The 25448-nt window shown below is 55.0% G+C and overlaps 1 protein-coding gene across 2 annotated transcripts in view; it reads right to left on the bottom strand.

Annotated features, from left to right (window-relative positions):
* NTNG2 (netrin G2) overlaps positions 1-25448 on the bottom strand; it is a 37087-nt gene that overhangs the window by 6413 nt on the left and 5226 nt on the right. Inside the window, exons 2-6 of one of the 2 annotated variants that reach the window (XM_062591092.1) lie at positions 17214-17857; positions 5730-5902; positions 4892-4918; positions 3078-3170; positions 341-409 (exon numbers count right to left, since the gene is read on the bottom strand). In XM_062591092.1, coding sequence (XP_062447076.1) covers positions 341-409; positions 3078-3170; positions 4892-4918; positions 5730-5902; positions 17214-17857 — 1006 coding nt within the window. The remainder of the gene's footprint in view (positions 1-340; positions 410-3077; positions 3171-4891; positions 4919-5729; positions 5903-17213; positions 17858-25448) is intronic. The other variant, XM_062591091.1, reaches the window with a different exon arrangement.

Raw genomic sequence — 25448 nt, 5'->3', positions numbered from 1 at the left:
TGCGCTTTCCCTTGGTTCTGCCCTTTTTGGCACCCTTGGTGAAGTTCAGACTAATGACTGTGTCCATAAATTTCTGGGTTTTGCCCTCTTGCCGCTCGATGGGTGAACGGGCACAAGAGCATCCTACGAGCAGGACCGAGGCTCCACCTTGGCCACAAAGACGGCCGCTGGCAGCCAACAGCAGCAGATGTCTAGAAGATCCGTGCAACCCGGACACACAAACCGAACCTAATCTACTCCTCTAGTCTACGTGCTAGGTTGGTTTCTGCCTTACTGCTACCTACTAGTGTACAGAGGCACAAAAGAGAAGGGAAAAGCACATCAATCTGGCCTTAAATACCTGTTTTTTCCTGTGTCTCCTGCATGGGCATAGCTGCAGCAAGCTCAGAGGCTGGTTTGATGCTGGTTGCTTAAGGTGGGAAGCAGAAATTCAGAAGGTAAAAGACAGCACACAGATTAGAAGGTGAAACACTGACAGGGCAGGGCCTTAAAGGGGTGTTTTTAAACATCCATGTAGCTGAGCTGGCTTTAAAGTAAAGAGGGATTTTTTAATGCCTAATCACAGAATGGCTGAGGTTGGAAGGGAACTCTGGAGATATCTAGTCCAACCCCTTTGCTCAAGCAGGGTCACTTAAAGCATGAGCAATGACTGACTGTCTCTGGGATTCTGACCCAGTGCTGGGTAACTGTGTCTCTTCTGCAAACAAGCATCTTGCAGCAGCTGGAAGGGTCATCATTTTAACAAGGGGCTTTCTCTGAGGTCCAAATGAGTTAAATTCAGAGCACCTTTGGGATTTCATGGTATTTAAAGAAGCACTTTGCAGCCTGTGGGGCTGCAGGGGGAGGAGCTGCTCTGCATCAAAATGCTAGACTGGCCCTTTCCTGCAGGCTCTCTTAAGAGGTGGTGAAGCTGCAAAAATCCAGGCTTGCACCTTATTTCTTGCACAAAGGTAAGAGTTGCGGGTCAGCTCCCTTGAACTCAAGGTGGATCAGAGTTGAGCTATAGCTTGATTTCGTAGCCTCAAAGGTGTAAAGAGGTCCCTAGCTATTGCTGCTTGGGGCCAGGATCTTCAGCATCCACCCCTGGCACACTAGCAATTTAAGCTGCTGGGGGACAGCAACTATCTCCTTTGGACCAACCACTCCAGGGACTGTATCCATCCCAGGTGCACTGTTTTGGGGTGAGTGGAGTCTTGTGGGTGGGCAGGCTTGCCAGCAGTTAATGAATAAACTATGAAAGCACCAGTTTTGCCTAGGAAGCAAGTCCTGGAAGGGTGATGAACCCTGAGGTGAGTGATGTTTTCCAGGCCCCTTGCAACAGTTTGATGGGAGAGATGCACCCACCAGCCAGCAGCATGTGGACACCTTCCTCTCTCCCCTCTGATACACTACAGAAGCAGAACAGATCACTGCAAGTCAAACATGAGATAGCCACCAAGCACCTATACACAGATGCTTGCCAAACAGACCAGAAATGCTGCTGTGGGTGAGCATGGATAAAAATCAAATGACCTCAAGTGCATTGTGTAGATGTGATCTACTGTCACTGCTGTGGATATGGAGATGCTGTGATCTCCAGGCAAGGGTGGCAAAAAAAAAAAAAAAAAAAAAAAAAAAACCTCCTGCACAGGTACAACATGCACCTGGATAAGGAGCACTTTTTAACCGAGAAGGACATTGCAAGTCTTTTGCCCAGGGTCATTCTAGCTCCTTGGAAGTTGGAGATAAACCCCTGGCTTCCTGATTAGCTACTCAAGCAGGGTACTTCCATGAATATAGCTGTATTTGCATAAACATGCAATCAAGTTTCCTCATCCCTTTGACTGGCTTCTGGCAGCTCCCCCAGACAGACTGTTACTAACATACTGTGGGTGTAAAATGTCCTCCTGGGAAATATCAGGCCCGGAAAGCATGGCAATGCAATGACTGCGTGTCTAATTCCCCCATGAGAAGCTTTAAAAAAATGTCCTGCTGTTAAGTTTTATCTGCTCATTTCTAAAAGAAAAGTGAGAAGGATGTCTCCTTGCTCGCAGGAGAAGGAAGGAGGAACCCCAGGAAAATGGACAGAAGTTTTCCTCCGTGGGGTCATTTTAGGAATTAGGGAAGGGTGTTTTAAGCTCGTGTGTGAGCTCCGGTCCCTGCATGCTCCCTCACTGGTCGTAAAGGAGGCCGCTCAGGGAATGTTAATGTGCGACTCCTCCGTGTGAAAACTGCCCTTGCAAATGCAAGCCAGCCAGGGTTAGCGCCTCGGGGCTGGCTCCAGGGACTCGGTGCGGGACTCCGAGAACCAGGGAGCAGAGCAGAGACAAAAGCAAAAACAAAGGAAAACCCGCCGGGCCCTTGAACAGCAGCCGGTTCCTCTGAAACTGAGCAAAACCTTGGAGCTGCTCTGGAGCCACAGGAGGCTGCCGCGTTGGTCGGGGCGCGTGGAGCCGGGGCAGCCCTCCTTGTTGGCTGCTCCCCCTCACTGGGGAACTTTCCCACGGGCACCGGCAGGGCACAGCAAAGCAGCACGCAAATGTAACGGCTGCCTTCCGTGATGCCCTGGGAGAAAGCTGGAGGCTTCTCCTTGCAGCCCAGCAAGGTTGAATATGTGGTTTAATTTTACCGGTGGGACAGTAAAGCCCTCCTTGCTTTCCTCCCCTTTCCCTGCCTTGTGGTGGGAGCTGTAAGAGAGCATCTCTCGCTGCTGTGCCAGCCTTGGGCAGGACAACATTGCCAAGTAGCCTTAGAAGGGAGAGATTTGAAATCATTTTCTTTTTTTATTATTTTTTCTATTTTTAAACAAAAGGCCAAGGACTTTGCTGGCCTTGAGGTGGACCCACAACGGCTATCTTTATGGTTACGGGAGCCAACGTTGGGGCTGGCACCTTTACTCCAAGCTCATGTTACCGACGCGAAAATGCTCATGGACTGAATTAGGTGAGAACAAACCAGGACCTCCCTGATGCTGGGGGATATGAGCACATTCAGGGTGATTTTTATCCATGTCTCTTCATCAGCCTATAGTGCAGATAATCAGAGCCACAATGCAGGAGTCCCATGCCACCGTGGGAGCCAGGCTGGAAAGCACCCACCTGGCTGGGTGGAGGTGGTGGTGGTGGTGGTGGTGGTACGTGATGTAGTGGTGGTCGGTTTGGTGGTGGTACCGCGCTGCGCTCGCTCGTACACTAACAAGCAAAGAGAAGAGATGTGAGAAACCTACTGAAGGGCACTGCAGGGCTTTGAGACCGGTGCAGCGGGTCTGCAGAGGCTGAGGGCATCGCCCCGGCTCCAGGAAGCCGTGCCTGGAGGGAGCCCCGGTCCCATGCCAGGCCTGGAGATTTGGGCAGCCCCAGGTGACGCAGCTGGTTGCCGCCCACACGCTGGCGCAGGGGCTGAGCGGCTGCACCAGCCTCCTCGGCTGGGGCAGATATTAGCTTAAATGCTTAACAGCTTTGCCATAACCGATTGCCAATTAAGCGGAAAAGAGGCAAAGAAAGCCCGCCTGCGCAGAGCGGCGAGGACACCCGGACTGCTTCTGGCTATTCTTTTCCACCCTGGCGTTCTTCAGGCAGCGAGGCACATCAGCTGCTCGCTGGCTTTGCTTCAAAACCAAAAATCCCTGCCGCGCTGCCCGGGAGCGAGCCCGGATGCGGCGCCGCTCTCACCGCACCGGCCGCAGCTAAAATAACACGCGGGACACGGCTTCCCGCTTAACACGCACCTGCTGCCCTCGTGTCCTTGTTTGTCCCGCTGCTTCGTGCAGATTATCGTGCTTAATTTCATAATAGCCCTTAGCTAGTTTAAATACTTAATTTAGGTCACTTCTTGTCTCCTGTGCAGGCAACATAATCTCGCCTTAGCTGCCCTCGGATGCAAATCCCTGCTGTCCACTTCCGGCACGGCTCGCCCGCTCTCCCGCTGCCCTCCCAGCTCCTCGCTAGCGGGTAATTCTGGTGGGAAATGGTTTTCCAGGGAAACAAATGTAGAACTGAGAACGCCCATCGGGGAAACAAAAGAATTAACTTATCAGTAAGTCCTCGATCGGAAAAGTAAAGAGGATTTGGGCTGTTAAAAAAAAATAATTTTTTAAATCCCAAATTACTTTGCAGAGACTTAACTTTTGTTTGAAATTTTTAAACATTTAGATTTAATCGCTTGAAAATCTAAATGCTTCATTTACCCAGGAATGCTGTCCCTCGCTTTTCATTTAGGTGCATTTTTCATTATGATTATCGTGTTCGAGTTTACCTGAAACTATTTTTCCCTCCAACTCTTTCCCGCAAACCGCAGAGTTCATTATTCATTCAGCCCTACGATTTGTTTCCTTGGGAAGGCAATTTTGAGGCACAGAATTCAGACCCAGACTCGTGCGTCTCCAAAGCTCAAGGCTCTTTGATAGCGAGCTACCTCCAGCTTTGTTAAATACGGAGTCGTATCACACCATCAATCTTTCAGCAGAAATCCCTGCAGAGCGCCGCGGGCTCTGCTGCTGACGCTTCCTCGACGCGCGTTCCTATACGTACACATGTATACTCGGGCGTGCACACACTATATACATTTTTTTTTTTTAAGCTAGCCCAAGGTGACCCGAACTGGATGCTTTGCCAAATAATTTAAAGCCGGCTCCTCCTCGGAGCAGGAGCCTGCAGCCCTGGGGTGGGGGGGAAGAAGCTCCCGGGGATGCTGGGGGGGGGGGGGGTTGAAGCGCTTTTTCCTTTCCTTTCCTTGCCGGCTGCCGCTCTAACGAACCTCGTGGGGGGAAACCGTGCCAGAGGAAGAGGCAAAATGAGGCAGCTGAAGTCAACGGAAGAAAACATAGGGCGCTCTGACAGGACGGAAAACGAAGCGCAGCCAGGGAGGACTTAGACGCGCTAAACGCCCGCGTTTCGGTTACGTTTGTACTTACTGCCGAAGGCCGAGCCCGCAGCCGCACCTGCGAGGAAGGAGGAGAGGGGCGGTCAGGGCGCCGCGAGCCCAAACCCTCCCCCTCGCGCGGGCCGAGGCGCCCGGGGCTTTGCCCACAGCTTTTAGCGGGTTTCCCGGCGCTGCCGCCGAGGCTCCGGAGCTGCCTCCGCGCGGACGGCTCGGGAAGGACGAGGTGGGGAGGGGGAGCACGAGGCGGCGGCGCCGCTCGGCGGGAGCCGACGGGCGCGTTGCCGTTCGAAGGTGCCGCGCGTCCGCCAGACGCTCCCGCCCCGGGGCCCGCGTTTCAGCTTTGATCGTCCTAAAGCATATAAATCTTTTTTTAAAAAAAAAAAAAAAAGGGAGAGGGAGGGAGGGAGGGAGGGGGGAGTCTCTTCGGCAGCGCTCGAAGCGGCTGCTCGAAAGGCCGGGAGGGCCCCGCGGCGCCTCGACGAGGCCGCCGGCGCGAACCGGGCGGCGGCAGTTCGCCGCGCGTCGTCCCCCCGCGCCTCGGCCGCGGGGACCGAGCGGGGTCCCGGGGGAGGTCCCGGGACCGCTCGAAAGCCAGCGATCCCTTCAAGGGACAACGCCGTGGACCTGCGCCTCAGCCCCGGCTCGGGTGAGATCATCCTGCCTGTTCTTGGCCTCCCCGAAAGCCAACGACCTCCTTTGCATCCACCCGGGCAACGTCTCCCGCCTCTGCGCGCTGGTAAATATTTCTTCCCTTCCTCAAGCTGAGCATCCTGCAGCCCGGCGCACTAATCCGAGGGGGCAGAGGACAAGAGGAGGCTCCGCTCCCGTCAGGAGCGCGGCCAGGGCCGCCTTGCCGCCAAGCGACTTACATGCGTTGGGCGACCCGTTGGGGAGAGGCAGGTAGGATCCCGCTCGCCAAGACCTGGAGCGGAAGTTCTTCTTGCACTTGCCGCAGTCCTGCCCCGTGGTGTTGTGCTCGCACTCGCACTGAAGGCTGCCCTCCCTGAAGGTGCACAGGTTGGCATGGAGGTTGCATTTACACCTGGAGAAGGAAGACGGGAGAGGAGATGTCAGGAGCAGTCCACCCCAGAGCAGTCCAGTCCACGCATGTGAAAATGCAGAGGTGAAGCCGGGCTGGTTACCCCTTCCCTGTTCCTTTTGCGGGGTTTTTTCACCGAGCACGGCTGTTTTCCTGGGGTGTCTGGCGCAGGGGCTATGATGCCCACATCCTTCCCTGACATGGATCTGCGGTCTCTGTTCCGAGATGAAGAGGTTTTACTCCCACTATCTGACTGCAGGAGCACAGACCGTTTAATGGTAAGTCAATGTCTCAAGCTGAGGCTCCAGTAAGGAGCCACATATGTTTCAGACTGTAACAGAAATCCAGACGATTAGCTCGGGTGTAGGCTTTTACCTGGAGACGGAGAGGACAGCCTTGAGCTTTTAGTACGGTTAACACCAGTGTGCCTCAGCCCCTTGGGCAGTGCACCGAAGCCAGGAGCGTTTTCTCCCTTGGAGTGAAACAGTGCAACACCAACCCTTTCACTACTCGCAGCACAACCCCAGCCTGCTGTGACCACCTTAATGTGCAGAAAAAGCCACCGTCAGAATCCGCTTTTTAGTCAAAGCCTCATCAGAGAAGGCAACAATGAAAACCACTATTCAGCAATCTGCAAACATTAACTAACTTTTAATGAGCTGTAGTGCAGCATGCAGGGAATAATTATTTCCATGTACAATAATTCCTGTTCCTCAAACTCCTCAGGTGACTTGTGCGAAGCTCAGAGGTTGCCAAGGCTGAGCCTATAATTCACATGTGGCTCTATCTGTTCCCAAGCCTAAGCTCAGACATGCACTAAGGCGAGCAAAGTCTGATTTCGTTCCGGAAAGTGTATCCCTAGCACAGAACACCGAGTTTTCACTGCTTTGTCCATCATGCAATAATTCATGCTCTCGAAAGCAGCACCGTTAGAAAATAGCAATGCTGTGGCTTATGCGAATGGGAAGAGCTGTCTGTCCGGGTAGCCCCCGGCTGCCTTCCTGGCCCAGTGGGTCTGCTTCTGCCACGCTCCTGTTCAAGCACAGCGGGATAACGTGACCTTTCTGCGATTCCTCCCCCGACCTCTTCTCCATTCCAAAGGACTTTGCTCAGGGGCCAAGCATCAGCTGGATGAAGGAACGGCCTCTCCTCCCAACTACAACCCTTCCCTGCCTCCAGGAAGGGAATATGCATCTCTTAAAGGGGAAGAAAGGAAGAAATCAGGTCTGTGGAGCACTGCTAACACACAGCATGCCCTGGCTGAACCTCTGTGCTACTGAAAGCCGGTGACGCTCCGTATCGCTGAACATGCTAACAGCCTCTGCACACCCGCACTCAGAGGCCGGCTGCGAGCAGCCACCTCCAGAGCAAGGCAGAGGCTCTGGCCGGGATCCTGGGCTTCAGCTGCTCCATGTCCTCTCGGTTTCCAATGAGGAAGAGTTTCAGTTTAGCTCTCACAGCCCTCCTGAACAGGCAATGCCTGGTACGCAGGTGCAGCCGAGCCTGACTCTGAATTCCTCGGAGTCCCCCAAACGCCGTCTCCCACCCTCCTTTCAAAATCAGTGGAGGGTGAGGGGAAGGGAAGGAGGGAAGCAGGCATGTTAGCAGGTTAAAGCAGGGCAAAACCTCCTCGTTGCCTCCCTGGGCACAGCCTGAAGTGGAGCAACAGCTCCGGGAGACACAGCTCTCCCCTCTCTTATCGGTGATGGGAGCAAAGAAACGCGAGCTGACTCTAGGGCTCAGCCACAAAATCCAACTGAGAGGCACGTGACGCTTGGGAGGGCTATGAGGAAAGCGTACCATGGCAGCTGCAACTTCTCGGAGGTCTTTCCTGGGGACAGGCATCCCAAAGCGCCCCTGTGTGCAGGGAGAGGGAAGGCAAGACACTGCAAGAGCGCACGCGGCACTGGTGGCTGCTCGTCCCAGAAGAGCTGGAGCCCCTTGGCCGGAGGATGGGGATGGGGAGCATTGGACGCCTGCCCTGGACCTGCTGCTCTTGCAGCGGGGCCATCGCCCCTGCACTCCTGCCCTTCCTCCCCTCCAAAGCAGGGATAGCGCATTGCAACATGAGCTGCCAAGGAGGACTGCAGCCAGGCACCGGCTCCCGGGACATCCCTCAGAGCCGCCTTCTGCCCCACAGCCCCGGGTGTTCCCTGAATGCTAGTCCATGGCTAGTGACCCAAGGCTGAACCACGATGAGCCCCGGTGGTGTCTCTCTGCTGAAGCACATCAGGGCAATACGCACTGCACTTCCCGGAGAAGAATCTCTCTCACTAATCAGTGTAAGCAAGGAAAATTAAATCAAGGGAAAACAGAGCCAGACTGTTGCCCTTCCCACCTGGTCCTGGGCCACCTATTTCTCGCCGCTCGGCCCTTAGCCACCATGCAGAAGTTTTGTTATCCAAAGAATCAATTTTACTGGGGAATTGCTTTCCAATTTTGACCTTTGAGGATCATCAATCTAACCAGAGAACTATCGCCTGAGCCCGCTGACCCCGCAGCACAGCGCTTTGCAGACCAATCAATCAGTCTGCATTATTTAATAGCAAGCAGTGGAGGGGCTTCAAACGGCCCCGATTGCCAATCCCATCTTGAATGAATGTTTCTGCACCCGGGCCTCCTTGCTTCTCACCAGCTCAGCTTTAACCCCTTCTCTGCCTCCTCTGCTGTGCCTCCAGCCCAAGGACATGCGCTAGCACTGCCGGTGTGCGCACAGCGGCTTCCTCTAGCCGAGCTCCAGCTGGTGGAGACTGGAGAAAATGACATTAGTCCAGTCCCCTGGGCTGAAGCTGCTAGTCCTGCTTGTCTCTGCTCATCTTCTTTGGGCGTCCAGCCATCTCAGGAAAGAGAGGATAAAGGAAAAGGTTAGGAGCTACTTAGCAGCAAGGCTTAAACTGCAGCAGAGGGAAAGACACCTGCTCCATGCCCTATACAAGGCTCCAGGCTCGGGGCCCCTCCAGCTCTGCTATCCCTCCAGCAAAATGATTAGTGCAATGAGCTCTGCATGGCTCAGGAGCTGATGTGAAGAGCTGGTGGCTCAAGAGTGGTGGTGACGGCACTACTGTTCAGCAAGTGTTCAGAGCCCCTGTGTGATGTGGCCCTGGTGGGTCACAGCTGGGAGAAGAGAAGCCCCAGTGCAGATGCAGGAGAAGCCTTGGTGTCCCCAGAGAGGCCACAGCCCGGGGGACACCACGGTCCAGTGCTGAGCTGCTAGTAGGTGCACACAGCTACGTGCTGCCGCAGGTAAGCAGAAACCTGGCCCGTGCTATTCCTCAGCGAAAGGCCTGGTCGCTGGAGCAATCTGTCTGGCGCAACATGTTACAGTCTGCACAACGGGGTATTTACAAATTCATCTTCATTGCAGGTCGTTTAGTCGCTGCCTTCCCCTCAAATTGGTGCAGTGTGGTCTGAGGCTGCCAACGTCTCCACCAGGGAAAAACAAGGAGCTTGGAGTGCCAGGGAGGGTTTACAGGGATGTGTCCTTTTTTCTTTTCTTTTCTTTTCTTTTCTTTTCTTTTCTTTTCTTTTTTCTTTTCTTTTTTTTTTTTTTCCCCTTTCACAGCCATAAAGAACAGTTCGTTGTCCCTGCATTTCTCCAAGTCAGCATCCTGGAGGTCACAGCAGCAAGCGGTTGGAGAGACGTTTTGGTGCCAAGGCGGCGTGCGAGGAAGCAGAGGCCCAGCATGCAAGCTTTTAAAGGAGGTGCAGCCTGGCGGTGAGTGCCGCAAGCCTGCAGGAACAGTTCTGGGGGTGGGAAAGCAGCCACCGCTCCTGAGCTTTCATTAATAATGAATTTTTAAATAACTTTAGAAAGAAACCCCAGCCCTTCATTTCCCTTCTGAAGATCCATGTGTGTTTTACAACCTCCCTTCTGATCATAACCCCATCTTGCAGAGCAGGAAACCAACAGAGAAGGGCAAAGAGCTTCTCTTATCCTTCCTTCCTTCCTGAAGGACAGAGGCAGGCAGAGCCTGGGGTGGTGGCACCTCCTGTGCAGGGCTGAGCGCATGGTCTTGCTGCCCTGCTGCGCAGGGGTGGGAGAACCACCCGTGAGGTGGGAGCCCCAGAGAGCTGCTCTGTGCCCTGTGCCTCTTGCCAGGTCCCACCATGGCCCTGTCTTGCTTTTTCCCAAGCTCCTGGCAGCAGAAACTGGAGGAGGACATGGGACAGCAGATGGTCACTGCACTAGACCTCCCCTTTCCAAGTCTCCATGAACTCCAACCTGTCCTCTGACATGCCCAAAGTGAAGCTGCTCCTGCTGGGCCCCAGAAAAGCTGTGGAGACCTGTCCTGCAGCATTGTAGGCTCCAAGCCTCCCTTTTTCCCCACCAGCATCTCTCTGCATTGGCAGTGATGTACCCCCGCTCCCTCTCAGCTTATCAGAGCTGGCACTGGGGAGACGCTTCGCACAGAGGAAAACTGCTAATGACTGCCATCCAAAGGAAGGATTATGATAGCTTTCGCCTGAATTGTTTGCTCTCACTGTAACTGATGAGCCTTTAATGAGCCTCATGGGACGATGTGTTTGAAGGGAGCTCTTTCCTCTCTATCCCCGAGGAAAATGGTGTTTCAACTGATCTCGGTTCTCAGGGAAACATGAATAACTCTTCCCTCTCTTTCTCTATTGTCATCCGCAGCCGTTGCTTGCAGCGTGCTCAGGCAGCTCTCTGGCTGTGATTTACCCACTTTTTACCTGCTCCTTTGCAACTGTTTTGGTAGCTCAGCAAACGCATGGACCAAATCTTTTGGGCAAAACATAGCGGGCATGTACTTGGATTCTTTGTGGTCCATCTGTGCATGCAAAAGAAAAGAAAAAGAGCTTCAAATAGCTGGACAATGTAAGAGGCACCATCCCTTTGTAGAGAGGTGTCATCTGAGGGTTCACCTTGCTGGGAGAAGGGATCGTTTCACTATTTCGAGTGGCCCAGAGCAGCACAGGAAGGGCCATGCCAAGTGCAGAGCGAGCGCGGCGAACGCGGCTCATTCACGCAGGAGCGGGGCTGTGAGCACCACCGGGTCTGCGATCCAGAGGCTGAAGGGGGAGGAAAAGTCATTTTAAAGCCCTGTTTGTTTCAGCTTGAACCAGCAAGAGAGCTTTTGGGTTCTGGTGCTTCTTGCAGAGCCAAAAAACTGAAAACAGTCGTGGGTGAGGGCAGAGGGAAATGTGAGTGGTTTTCTTCATTGCGGGTTTTTGCTATTGGTCGTGCGGTAGGGACTTGTGAGTCCTCCTGGCGGGCAGAAGCCCTGCTCATTGCCCTTTGAAATGATTTGAGGTTTGAGTTATGAAGAGAAGACAGTCTGAAAGATGCCAAAATGGAGAGCATGCTATCTGGCTGTTCCGATTTGAGAGGCTATTTATTTTGAATAAGTTGACGCTCACCAGCTGTCAAGATCCTGCTGACTGGTGGAACGTTATTTACATTCAAAGCTGTCTTGAAAAGCTCACATGAAAACAAACTTCCCCATTAGGGGGTCAGGCAACAGAAGGGAGGAAGGGTGAAGAGGACATCATACGGATACATGAACATAAATATTTGCAGAGTAATGTGTACAAATGCTCTTGGTCTTTCTCCTGGAATGCAATAATGCCTGCAATTGAGTTCATTGGCCAAATTGAATTTGGGCTCCTGTAGAAGTCTCTTTATATTAAGTGCTTTAACATACATCATCTTCTCAGTCTATCGATGAAATTTTATTATCTGCTCAGGGCCGGGTGCAACTCGGCAACAAAATCGGGGGGGAAATAAAAACCTCCACAAAACTAAGCCAGAAGCAAGAAATAGGAGCTTGGGCATCTGTCTCCGGCTATTGACAAAGTGTCATGCGCGTCTGGGCAAAGGAGGAGCTTCCTGGGTTTCTCGCTAACTCCCTCCCTCCCTCCCAGCAAGTTTCTCCTCCACCTTGCAGCAGTGGGAGTAAAACCTGTTAAGAAGCTTGTGGAAAGACAAACGAACAGCTGCTGCAAGTTAACTTAAATTAACTATCTGACCAAGATTTTGCTTGAACTAGAGCTAATTCAAGCCTGGACCAATGCCAGGGAAATTCGACCAGGCCACTCGTGCAGCGGCGCTCGGCGGAGTGCAGCAGAGGCGAGTGGTGCGTCGCTAGAGCAGACTTGGCAGTCCTTGACACGAGGCTGCCGTTGCCTCCCGGGAGCCCCGCGCCCGGCCGCAGGGAGAGCACGAAGCAGGGGTGGAAGCAGGCCGCCCTCGCCCTGGTTCTCATGCCCACTCCAGGGTGCTGAGCACCGGGGAAGGCACTGTGGGCCGTGTGCGCCTCGGGCACAGGCAGCCCGGTTGCTCCCAGGGTGGGTTGGGTGAGGCCATCGCTCCCCCAGAGACGATGCTCTGCAGCCGGGGCTGGGCGAGCCATGCCCGGGGCAGCGTCCAAGCCGCAGGGAGGCCCAGGCACGCTCAGATCGTTTGTCCCAGTTCCCCGCGGGTCTCCCCTCCACTAACCAGTGGCTGCACAGCTGGTGGCTTCCACACTGGTCTTCTAGGAAACATGCTCACCTGGGAATCAGTCATTACGCAAAGCCAAAGACTCATTCCAGAACTACTTTGCCAGACAAGTCAAGATCACAAGCAATGTTTCATCTACAACTAGAGCTTCTCCAACAACTTTTTCAACAGATTGCCTGGGACCAGCCAGGAAGCATTTGGTGCAGGCGTCCCTGCTCAGAATGGAGTTACGACTGGAGGGGGACGCATGCTACATTGCTGAAGGACAAAAGCAGAGACAGCAGGCACACTGAGCAGGAATCACTTCATATTTAACTGAAATACAGCATCTAGCATCCCTGCATCTCCAGAGAGGCACCAGCAAGGCAGGGAAGAGCATCCCTTGCAGATGGGTACCACCAACTATTAACCAGCTCAGCTTACTGGAGGAGGCTCTTTGCAGGGTGGCCTTTATGAAAGACAGGAAAACCAGCACTCGGAGCAGAGGGCCTTCTCCTTCACTTCTTTTGTGCACGTAGTTGTTTTAAAATGAGAGAAACCAGTGCAAACCCACAGAAAGCCAATGGGTTGTGAAGAGAGGAGAGAACCGCAGAGCTGTGAAGCTGAACATCACCCCTGCTTGATGACCACTCGTTGGCCTGAGCAAGGCCCCAGAGGGGAGGCACCGTTGCTCCCTGCACGCTGCTCCATGATGAGTAACACTCGCTCCTCCTCTGGTTCTCCAGGGACTACTCACAGCAGCAGGACAGACAGATGGACTGAGCACATGATGGGGCAGGGGAGGAGGAAGGAGCACAATCTTCATAACCAGTCCAAGACTGACTCACTTCTCCATCTGATCTCGCCTAACTGGATCCATGTGTCCTGGCCATAGCACATTAACTCCAATTAGGGTTTATTAATGTCTCGGTGATGGAGCGTGCCCTGCCACGCACCGTGGTGACTGACATTGCGAAGGGGAAACAACTACTCCAGAGGGACACGGCGTGCAATGGAAATAGAAGAAGCGTCTTTCCTTGCACCGACGCCACGGCCAGGAGAAGCTCCTTCACCGCCTCCCGGGAAGGTAACCGAGCTCACGGCTGTGCAGAGGAGAGAACTGAGTGGTGAGGAGAGATCCCTGGGGAAAAGTCTTTCTGCTTCCCCCCTTCTGCCTGCCCGGCACACGTGCAGTGCACAGGCCAAGGGCTTTCTCCTGGCTATTCCTGGCTCGAATGCTCTGCATCTCCGGTTACTCAGCGGATCAATAGGGACAGGATGTAAGGGAGGGAAAAAAAGGAGAAGAAAAAGATACCAAGAAGAAAAAAAGCGAGTAAAAATAAACTGTTGGCTGTGAGTGGAGAAACGGAGCCGGCTGAGGCTGCAGGAGGAGACAGTGCAGAGAGAGGGCAGGGGTGGCCCCAGTGCGGCTCTGGGGGCCCCTGCCATGCTCCTGCCTGCCCAAGCCCTGGTGCTGTCTGGGGGCAAGTGATGCCACAGGAGAGCCGGCGAGCCAAAGCGCCGTCCCAGTGAAACTGGGGGGAGGAAGCGTTGCCCGCCTGGCGCAGGCGCCCCAGGGCAGGGGTGGCCCAGGGGGCCTCCCCATGGCTGCCTGCACTGCCTTGGCCATGCGCCGCTTTGCCCCATCCCCCTGTAACCTTTGAGTCCGTCTTGCATCGATTTCTCCTCGCTTCCTCCCAGTGATCCACCCCTTGTTGAGCCAGACACACGATTTAATTTGCTCTCGGTCCCTGCGCTGTAACTGGCTTTGCTTACAGCTGGCATTAGATTGCTTTCCAGCGACAAAACCGCTTGCTGGGACTGGAATAATCACAGGAGCAGAGGGTTAATTCACAGGAAGCTTCTCTTCCTTAACCACCACGACTCCTTGGCGGCCCGCAGGAGGCCATCCTGCCCAGCTCCGGGCCATCAGTGCTGCAGGAGACAGCCCAGGGCACACAGCAGCTTCTTGCCTGTCCATCTGCCTAGGAAGAGTTTTGTGTCTCCTGCGGACAGGCTGAGTAAGTGACGGCTGCAGACAGGGAGCACTGGAGTTGTGCAGAGCTGGGTCTTGCTTTAGCTCAGCATTTTGCATTTGGGGTGGAAGCAGAGGCCGGTTTATAAGCGCTCCTTATCCCCGGCCAAGGAAGAGCCCTCTTCTCCCAGAGGCCCTGGCGCGGCGGTGCCGTCCCCGCGCGGGCAGCCCAGCGGGGCCGAGCGAGAGCGGAGCCGAGCAGTGCGCCGCCGGGCTGCGGCAGCCCTGGCAGCCCTCCACATGGGGCACCTTGCCAGTGCTGGAGGGAGGTCTCCAGAAATTAGCTAGCACACCCAAACCCATCCAATTCTGTCCCCGGCAAAAAGCAGCATTGCAGCTTCCAGCGGCCCTTTGCAGTCTGACCCTACCTCACCCGTTGCACAACCCACGGTGGCAAAGAACAGATGAATAAATCAAAAGTTTCTCTCATTCAGCCTGAGGTCAGAGCTGGCTGGAGCTTCTGTACCTTCACTCACTCACCAGGGTCTGAACGGTAAATTCCAAGGACGCCGCGCTTGCCGAAACTAGAGGGCTGCGGAGGTTTTGCTCGTTGCCAGACCTCTGCGTTGAGCTGCTCCATCACGGTTCTTCTGCAGGAGGCCAAAGCAGTGGGCCTCTGCCAGCAGAACCGGTGCTCGGTCTCCTGCCGCTGCTGTTTGGAGGATGTGGGCCTCTGTAGGTGCTCTAATGTCTAATAGAGGTTGTCACTCCTGGGGTGTTCAAATGGATTTGTTTCCCCTGCTCTGGCTGCCTGTTTTCATAAAATTTGTAGAGGTTTAATGTCTCTAAGGGTTCTCTGCTGTTATTAAATGTTACTAAATTTGGTCAGTGAGTTCAAAGGATCGTGGGGGTGGAAGGGAGAGGACAGCTGACAGCTAGGTGGACATCGGTTCGTGGAGAGTCCTACCAGCACAGCCAGGAAGCGAAAAACACTCAAGTGATGTATCCTGCACAAGGGACACAGAGAAGATAAAGTGTCTTTGTGGTGAAAAGCATTCCTGGGCCGCCGAGAGCCCCAGGGCCTTGCACACCGTACAGCAGCGGCGGTATTTTAGCAAGTGTCTTAAAGCATCAAGTATCCTGAAGGTGCTGTGGGCACAGTCATCTGTCCTGGGTGGCCTGTGCAGTACATAAAGGTCACTGCACGAGCACATCAACTATTTAAGCCCTTTTTACCGCTTCCTGAGCTTAAAACCCCGCAGTCCGGCTACAGCCTCAGAGCCTAACGAGCCCGAACACATCGATGTGTGTCCGCCGGCCCCACGCCGTGCTTCGACTGCTGCGGTTTTGCCGCTGCTGCAACATCATCCCTGCGCCGCGCTCTGCCCACCACCTCTGCCCGTGGGCCCGGCGCCTCTCCGGGCAAACCCAGCGGCTGGAGAGGCTCTCGTCAGCCGGCCCGGCCGCGGCTCTGCAAGGGCTCTCGCATTGCTTGCCATGGCTTCCTCTCCCTTGGAGCAAATTCCAAGCCAGTCTTGGTGGCACCTGCGCCACGTTTTTGCTTGCAAAGCTCGGATGCAAGCAGTTTGGAAACGATGCAAACAGCTCCTCTGTCGCTGTGGTGATCCTTGTTAGCGAGGCCTGGGTGGCAGGGAGCTTGCTTGCTTTCTTTCCCCCCCCCCCTTGCCTGTAAGTCTCACACAAGCTGAATCCACAAGCTGGATGGGAAATTAGCCATCTCGGCATTTTTCCACCTTACTTTGCTTTTTCGGTTGATGTCATAACATAACATATGGCATTGCACAGAAAAACGAAAGACAACACCTGGGAGAAACAAACCCCCTCCTGCCTCCCTCAGCCCCCAAACTGCCGGGGGTTTAGCCTCACCCCAACCTCATCTGATGGGGCTGGGACCCCGCAGCACCAACCTGAGCCCACGACTTGGTGGTGAGTCAGGAGGCCCCATCCTGCTTGTACCATCAGTAGACCCAAGCGTCTTGCTCCTCGCACCGCTACACAGAGCCCCTTGCACGCCCCGAAGAGCTGTGCAGAGCCTGCCCATGCTGGCGCACATGGCTCGGGAGGGGGCAGCCCCCTTCCCCCCCCCCCCCGAATCCTGCCCACCAGCCCTGCTGGAGCTGTGGGCATGTGGAGGAAGGTCTCAGCATCCTCCAGGCCTCCAGCTTCTCAGAGGGATTTCTCCTCTGGGGCTGCTGGCTTGGGACACAAAATGCATAGGAAGCTGCGATGCAAGCAATGCCATCACGCTCACCCACCACGGGGGATGTTTGGCCTTCACGGCTGGGTAGGGGCTACATGCTCTAAACAGTCTGAGATCAGACAACGTATCTCAAGGGTAGGAGGGTACTGCAATGGGAGAAAGTGAGGGACAAGCCCAACCTCGCACAGGATTTTGAGCCCTCTCGCCCTCCAGGGCAGAGAGCCCTTGGAGGGGGGGTGAAGGAGAGCCACTTGTGCCTAATTTTCATTTCCAAGTGCTTTATCACATATTAGGATGGGATATAGCAGGCAGTAGCCCAGCCAGGCTGAAGGAGTGTGTCTGGATACAAAAGGGAAATCAAACTCAGACCTTCCCATCGTTGCCCCTGTTGCGAGCTGTGCTTGAGCTCCCTCCGTACTGCATCGGCTCCAGCAAGGACACAAGCGCCCTCGTCAGATGCTCCTGCTGTTACCTTGTGAGCACCCGAGCTGCTCACTGCAAGGACACAGCTGTTTTACTCCTGATGCTATCCTGGCTTGGGAGAGAGAGTATTAGCGGGAGAAATATTGGGCTAATAATCTCATCGGTTGACAGAAATGCTGATGGCTTACTCTTCTAACAGTAACCCTCTTCTCATCCCTCCGAGAAGAGACACCCAAAAAAATACAGCTGCCGTTACCTGCCAGTGACTTCAATGTTGGAGACAGCATAGAAGTACTTGTACAAATTCTCCCTCTGCACGTAGGTGCCACCGAGGGCCGGTCTCAGCAGCCTCATCCTCAAGTCAGTCACGGTGAAGAAGTCCTTCAGGCCTTTGGCGCTCTCCAGCCGGGTGTACAAGTTGTCCATGTTCTTCAGGTCTGGGCCAGCGAAGATGGCGAAGCGATCCCTCACCTCGAAGCGGACGTTCTTCTCCTTCTTGGAGCCCGCCCAGCGGGAATATTCCTCTGTGCAGAGGACCCTGTTGGCACTGGTGGTAGAGAGGTCCCTGACCCTCCGTGCTGGCATGCTGAATGCCTCCATGCAGTCATCTGCGTAATATTGGTATGGGTGCCAAGTCCTCCCGTTGTCCAGGGACTTCTCCAGCATCATGATGGTGGGCCGGCCGTACTCAAAGGTTATCACGATGTCGTCCGTCAGCTCGATGCTCTTATTCCAGGATAACGTGATGTTAGCTAGCAGCGGCTCTGGGTAGCGGCGCCACGTCACACTCTGCCAATACGTAGCCAGCCCTTCGTCCTCCGTGTCAAACATGAGTTTGGGCGGGTGGGCCAGGTCCGGGTTGGAGGCATCGCACTCGTCACTGCACAGGTACGGGTTCTCCTGGAAGAACAACAACCGTCACAAGAGCAGAAGGCAACGCGGGGGCATCGCAGGCGCCCGGAGCTCGCAGCAGCGTGGCCCGACTTGCCCAGTTACTGTTTTAAGCTGTGTTCACGTTTGCCAATGTTAACTGTTCAACTGAAGTGCAGCGTGCCGGGGGTCTGGCTCTGCATGATGCTCTTTCTGAGAATGAATTTATGACAAAAATATGTGGATTTGCCTTTGTCATAAGACTGACTGAGCTGTTTCCTTTGAAAGACCCTTTGGGAAAGGGCCTTTAAATTTGGCAAGGGGGGGATTTTCATAGAAAGCACATTCCCCGAGACAGTCTCTGAGAAACTTCACTTATGCTTGGCCGAGATATGAGCCTATGGAAAGCGGCAGTTCACGCTTGCAGGAACTGAATGGCTAAAATTCCCCAAAGTGTCAGCTTTACTATGCATGTTTGCGCCTTCATCAGCTCCTAACGCTGAACGAGCTGGGGAGGCACCATCCCCACAGCCTCTCCGAGCACAGCCCAGCACAGAGCTGCAGAAAGGACGCCCAGTTTTCCCGAGCTGGATCAGGCAGTAGCAGAGAGAGCAGAGACCCTGCTTTGTGCTCCCAGTGCGCTGTCCTCAAAGCACACCCCGAGGAGACTATCCTGCCCAAAATAACCAGAAGGCTGACCTGGAAAGGACCTGGGAAGAGGAACAGAAAGGGGGAGGAAATGGGTGGATGACCCTCTGCCACCTCTCTCATACCCAGAAGGGGACCCAGGAATCCTGCAGGCTGAACACACTTCCTAGCGATTTGTGTTTGCTGCTTGTACGTGTGCTCTTACCCTGTGGCAAGTACAAGGTAATCTGAGTTAACGTCTTTCTTTGCAGAAATGAAGTTACATAATTTTGCGCTGCCATGTGCATCTGGCGTTCCTGCTGCTCAGCCGGGGACCAGCCGCTTCTCAAACCGCACAGGCTTCCCGGGCTGGAGGCGAGAGGTGCAATGATCCTCGCCGGTCCCCAGGGGCCCCACCGCCAAGGATGTCTCCTCCTATCCAGATGACAGTGTCTACTGCCACTCGCGCTGTGTCACTCGTTGCTCACAGGCTTGGGCACCAGGACCATGCGCAGGGATCGCGGTGCCCATGTGTGGCACTGCATGATCGAGCTTTTGCATCTGGCAGTGACACACACACGTGCGCGTCATGTGCTGAATTGCATTAAGGGCGTATCATTAAGGGCATAACACAACCGAATGTTGAAAGTTTTGGATGTGCACGTCAGGGTTACGTGTGTGGGTTTCTTGCACCTGCAGCTGTGTGTTAAAGCCCTTAAGCACAGGCTCTTTTTCCCTGCAGCCCCTGCCCCGGCCCCCGTGTAGCTCAGACCTGTCTGGGGAATGAAGTGGGGCTGTGCAGCAGAGGCTCCTACCCCCCTGAGAAGCTCTGCAGGGGTCCACAGCAGGCTATACATCTTTTTTTGCACATAAGGCTTCTCTTTACTTCTTACCGTCATTTTACCTCCCTCTCAGACCCCAGATCCAGAGGACTGGGGGAAGCAGAGGCACCAGTGGGACGCTGGGCTCTGCGGCAGAGCTGGGACCTGTCCCCTGGGAGGCTAAGCCACCTGGCAGCGAGAGGAGCTGATAAAGCAGCTGGAGCTGCTCAGGGCTGATGGATAGAGGAGAGGAGGCTGCTGGGGTGCGGGGAAGGTCCTGTTGAGCACTGCAGACTTGCAAGGTAAGGCCTGGAGTGGCTCTGTGGTCTGTTCTCTGGGCGGGTTGTGCTCTGGGCGTGCGTGCCTGCAGGGCTGGTGTGGTGGTTGGGGTGCAGGATGTTGCTGCCTGGCAGTGGGCACCAGTCTCTGAAACGGGCTTGTTTCAAGCTGGACAAGCTGCGGAAGCTGAACTCTCCCCATGCGGCTATGTGGCTTTTGGGGAGCCTGGTTTATGCCCTTGGAGAAAGGAGAGGAGGGAAGCTGACTTGCAAAATGAGGGCTTGCAGGTGTGGTGTTGACCAAGGATGTGCTTTTGATGTGGCTGTTGATGTGCATGTGAGGTACTTCTTAAAAATCTGGCTTGTGCCATCTCCAGTTGGGCAGCCAGAAGTACGGTAAGCTGCTTGGAGCTCTGTCCCACGTTTGTGCCTGTAAAACGGGCCCGTCGTGCCTTCCCAGACCCGCAGACATGTGTGGAGTGCGAGCGACCGAAGCGTGCGGAGGCTGCGGCGCTGAGAAGCTGAGCAAAGCCCAGGAGGAAATAAATAATTCTGTCTTCAGAGCAGTGCTGGAGTAGCACGCTGTAAATAAAGCAGAGAGCTGCTCAGTGAGCAGAGGGGATAAAGCGAAAGGGGATAGAGCAGCTGATCTGCACACGAGCACCAGCCTGCTTCGCAGCGGATGAAGCCGTGGCATTGGGGGAAGGGGGCATCTGTAAATACACCCTGGGTTGTAGCACGCGTGCACCAGGCAGGCCAAGCCCAGCAGTGAAGCCAGCTGAGCTGCCTTGGCAAAACTGTGATACGGGTGATGCAGCTCCTGAAAGCAGCCCAGCTCTGCCTCAGCCGGTTCGACCCTGGGTGAAAAGGGGCAAAACTTGCACCATTTTCAACCCCAGCACGTTCTCAAACGTGTGCCTGCAAGGACACAAGCACTGTGCCGACACCTGCCCAGCTCCCCCTGCTCTCTTCCCAAAGAGGCAAGAAGCCCCACAAGTGGGGCAGGATGCAAGCCAGGGTATATGGGGCTCTGAGCCACCCCGTGCAGATCCTCTGCTGCTGTAACATGCTGTTCTGGAGCAGGGTTTAACAGCAACAACAAAAAATGTATCGACATATTTAATATACACTCCTGACTTGTCACGTTCAGGGGAATTGGTTTTCTCTGCTAATGAGACCCAGCTTCCTGCTGGGGGATAGAGCTGCTTTTTAGCATGGCTTTGCGGTGCTCGCTGGTAGGAAAGGAAGCAAAATCCATGTCAGTGGAAGCTAAGGGGGTTTTAGCACCTTTTCCTGTGCTGAGCCAACATACTGCGCCGCAGTATGGTCCTACTGTGAACCTGCGGTCGCACAGGTGGTTTAACAGGTCGGTCCTGAAAAGACCATCTTGGACCTCCATTTTCACCTCCTGTCTGAAGGAAGTGGCAGCCAGGTGGCCTCCTGGCGTGTGGCTGATCCATCGGCCAGCAGGGACCTGGCACGAGGCTCACGGCTGCGGCAGGAGGCTGCCGAGAGACTGAGGCTGCTGCTTAAAGCAGTTCTGCACCAGCAAGGGCTGAGTGTGTATACTGGGCTGGCAAGAGCACCCTTGCCAGGGCTGCGCTTGCACTGAGTGCAGCAGCACTCAAAGCTGCCAAAGCACTTAAAGCTGGGTTAATTTGAGTTTCCTTTGAGTATTTGCTGCTCTGGTTGGCCCCAGGGTAGCCATACAGGCCAGCTTTGCCTTCAGAGTTGGTGGTGCAGCAGGGGACTGCTCCTATCAAGGCTTTCTTTGAAGGCTTCCTTATGAAGCCATTGCCAAACTTCATGAGGGAAGGATTTGGTGGTTGGGAAGGACCAAACACTAGCTAAACCAGTTAGGATGTGCAAGACAACACCTGCAATGGCAAAGGGTGGAGTGGGCAGGAGGTGGTGCAAGTCTGGGAGCAGGTAATGGTCTGGCAAGCATGGTCCCTCTTTGAGCTTCTTCATCCGGAGGGACGAAGTTGACACTGCAGAAGCCAGGATAAAAGCACCGTGCCTAGCCAGGAGGGCTCCAGCATGCAACCTGGTGTGGCAAGCACAGGGGGAAGCAGAGCAAAACTCTGCCCATTGCCCATAGACTTGTCCCACAGAAAAGGGAGAGGTAGATGCACGATTTCTGCTCAGCATAAATCCACAAAACTCAGCAAACAGCAAGACCAAAGATGTCCTTAACTGACTTGACACTTAGGAGGGCATATGGTTTGGATATCTGTGCATCAGTTGTTACAGGGCAAACAAAGGAGAATAACCTCTAAGTGACAATGCTGATAGGTGGGAAGGGCCTCAAAAGCCACGGAGTGAGTCACATTACCTATAGCTTCCTCTGTGAAAATGAAGTGTTCCTTTTTGGGGTTTGGCTTATTGAAATGTCCTTCCTCCTCGGGATGCTCAATATGTTTTCTAATGGTGGGGTGGTTTGGAGTCAGCCTGGAGGGCAGGGAAGAACGGAAACAGATGGCCATACTTTGGCTGCTCCGTTGGTCCTCGTAAGATTGGTTAAAGCACTGTTGAAACAATTCCAGGTATTATTTTTGAATCTGGTTTCCTCATCCAAACCATGTGTCCTCCAAAGAATCTGTCCAGAGTCTTGAGATATTTACGTCTTCAGTATAAAAGTCAGAATGCATTAGCTAGTCAAACTTGGTCTCAGCAAGCTTAAAATAAAACAGTTCACTTTGAGTCTCATGCTATTAAATCAGTCGTGAATGTCCTCACAGCAACTAGATGTTGCAGGTTTCCAACTCTCCTGCATGCTCTTCTGGCTGCTCTTTTTGTGTGTGTGTGCACCAAAGTGATGTAGCCTTGCTTAGCTTGAGCTCCTGGCCCAAAGTGGCCAAGCCCCGGAGGCAAAAGGCAGGAGTGCAGCTGAGGACAAGTCATGAGAGCAAGCGACGGGTGTCTGGAGGCGCCGCGGTGCCCGGAGAGGCGCCTGGCCAGCTGCAGATCCAGCCCCCGGGGTTAGCCCTGCCCGGTGTCCGCGCTCAGGTCGTGCAGAACATCTGCCGCGAACGCCAAGGGCGGGTCCGAGGCGCGTGGGTTGGTGTGATTTAGGGTTGCGTCTTGTGGGGAGCAGCCCCCTTGCCGTCTTGTCTCCCTCCACTGACGGCACTTGGCCAGGAGGGCTCAGCACCTCTGAAAACGGTGCCTGGCCCCTGCCCAGGGAGCGGGCAGGGGATCCGCACCAGCACGAGGTTTGGCAAAACCCAGCTGGTTTCTAGGGCTCTTAAGGAGTGTACAAAGTTGTTTTGATTTTTTTTTTCCTGGCAGATAATGCCGTTTTTAAGCCTCCCAGCATAAAATCATATATTTTTGTAGGTGAAATTGCTTGGTTAATCATTAAGCTGTTGAATATTTTAAATAAACGAGACATCTGTTGTGAATGGTGAAAGCTGCACAGAAATAAAACTGCAGCCTTTAGTAGAGCTCCATGCCAAAAGGAAACTGGAAAGAAACTACAAACACTAGCTGCACGATGAAGAAAAATACTTAACATTAGGGGGGGGAAAAAAAAGAAAAAAAGATGTGAGCCATGAAAAATAAGTGGATGATGTAGAAGTTTATACAGCTTGGCCTGAGATGTAATCAGAGCTCTCGTAACCCGGTCTGATTTGTTTATCTCTCGTCTTGGCTGCGGGAACGTCTCCAGGCTTGCTCCGCTTTCAGGGGTCTGTTCTGCTTGGCAAAACCTTTTTTTTTAGGTCGAGGCCTAAACAAAAGCCTTGGCCTTTTTATTGGCTTTTTATGTTATTTTATTTTTTGTCAAAGAGGGGGGAAAAAAGTTAAATGCACTGATTTGGGCCAAACATCTGCGCTATTGCGTAGGCTGCTTCCGTGGCCTTGTTCCTGTAGTGCTTTTGATCCCCCCAAACTGGCTCTCGGGTGGGAAATGCGAGATCTCAGAGCCTGGGCTTTTCGAGGCTGAAGGTGACGTTTCCCCTCCGCCCCGTAGAGGTTTATCGGCCCCAGCGGGAAGTTTTGCTGAGCAGCGCAAGCGTTACGGGGCAAAAGCAGCGAGCAGTCGGCGTTCTGCTGGCCTTCAAGCCAGCTTGGTTTTGGAGTGGTTTCGATGGCCGGTGCGAGGGGGGGAAGGCAGCGGCACAGAAACCTCCTCCCCTCGCTCTGGGGATGCCCCGGGCACGTAACCTCGCTCCGAATTTCCACCCCCCGGCCAGGCGGCCGTCCCTCAACGCTCGCGCCGCGCCGCGGGTCACCGGGTCCCTCCGCCCCCGCCTTTGATTTCCAGCTTTGCCACGGAGCCGATTAGATTTGCAAAGTCCCCGCGCGGCTGAGGACAGCGACAAAGCGCTGAACTCGGGACCGGATTTCCATCGGATGGCGCAAAAACAACCGCGCCGACCAAAATCCTCGCGTGCGCCTGCCGGCCCCGTCGGCCCTTCTCTTCTTGGGGGCAGCTCCGGCGCGAGGCTGGGCTCGCCCGCTCGGGGAGGCCGGCCGCAGGCTAGAGCCGAAGCGCCCGTTCCGGCGCGTGCGTTTTGCTGCTTCTCTCTCCTCGGCTCTCGGCCGCGTCCGCCCCGGATTAATCCCGGGATTAGAGGCGCTGTCGCCGCTAACGCGCAGGCAGCCCCGAGCGCCGCTCGCGCCCGCAGCCGGCGTCCGCGCGGGACGGGCGCTCCCGGCCCTCCTCGGGGCTGGAATCGGGAAATTCTCCCGGCTTTTCTCCTTCCTTCCTGTTTTTACTCTCGCTGCTTCTGACTTAGGGGGTCAACAGCTCTGCCCGTGTTTATGTAAAGACGAGGTGATTTTTCACAATCAAAAATAGCTTTGGGGGTTAATTGAGCCTCGTGCTTCAGGGCGTAAACCGTAACCTGCCAGCGGCCGGGACGGGATTCCCGGAGAACTGGAAATATTTTCTGACAATTAATTTTCACTCTCTTCCCAGGCTGGGAGGGATCAGAGGGGTGAGATGAGCGTAATTAATTTACAGCGATTATTTCCAGCAGCTGGCAAGCGGCGTAACTCGCCGGCGGAGACGGCTGCGAGCGCAGGAATCGGAGCCCGTCCTCGCCGCCTCCGTCCCCGCGCAGAGCAGCCCAGGGGGAGCAGCCCGGGGGGAGCAGCCCTGGCTCCGGCTCCGGGGCAGACCGAGGCCGGGAGCAAGCACAGGCTTTGCCCCGGGCTCCCGGGAGCCACGTGCCCGGCCCGGGTGCAGCGAGATTTCCGCGCCCGAGAGGCGCTTTGCTCTTCCCGGGCCCCTTTGCTGGAGCTCGTCGCCCAAATTAAGCCGCTTGGATCCAGCCCTGGCCCCGCTTTGCCAGACTAAACCCGGCGCCTGGCCGCAGGGAAGCCTCCGTGCGCGGACCCTGCCCGAAGGAGCACGAGAAACCCACCCGCGCGCTGGGCACTAAGTGCAGTATCGATTCAGCGCTCAGAAAACGCTTAGGAAGGAGGAAAAGCGTCCTGCTCTCTAAAAGCTTGTGCGCCGCGTAAGCTCGATAACGGGCAGCCTTGGCCGAGAGGCTCGCTACGCTCCTATTAATATTTAATTCTGCGAAAGAGGCCGGGCTGGTCTCCGTGGGGGAGGGCAGGACGCGGAGGCCGGCGGAGGGAAGGCGGAGGCGAGCAGAGCCGCCGCGGCGTTCCCAAGACGCGATCCCGCCACCCCTGCCCCGGGGGGCAGCTCCTCGCCGGCGGGTGCCCCCGGGCCGCCCCGGCCCCGGCCCGGCCCTGCCGCTGCGACTGCTTTGCTCTCGCACGGTTGGTATCTAGCGGCTTTATCCGTGCCTACGCGGAGGAACGCGTTAACCTCGGGGCCCCGCCACGGCGGGTGCAGCGCCGGGGGTCTCCGGGCAGGCCGGGCGCAGGAGGTTGAGGCAGCATGGCCAGACTTGGACATTTGCCCAAATTTTGTCC

Source organism: Rhea pennata, chromosome 18 (assembly GCF_028389875.1).
Source record: "Rhea pennata isolate bPtePen1 chromosome 18, bPtePen1.pri, whole genome shotgun sequence".
Classification (NCBI taxonomy): domain Eukaryota; kingdom Metazoa; phylum Chordata; class Aves; order Rheiformes; family Rheidae; genus Rhea; species Rhea pennata.
This window is presented reverse-complemented; position numbering and strand designations above follow the sequence as displayed.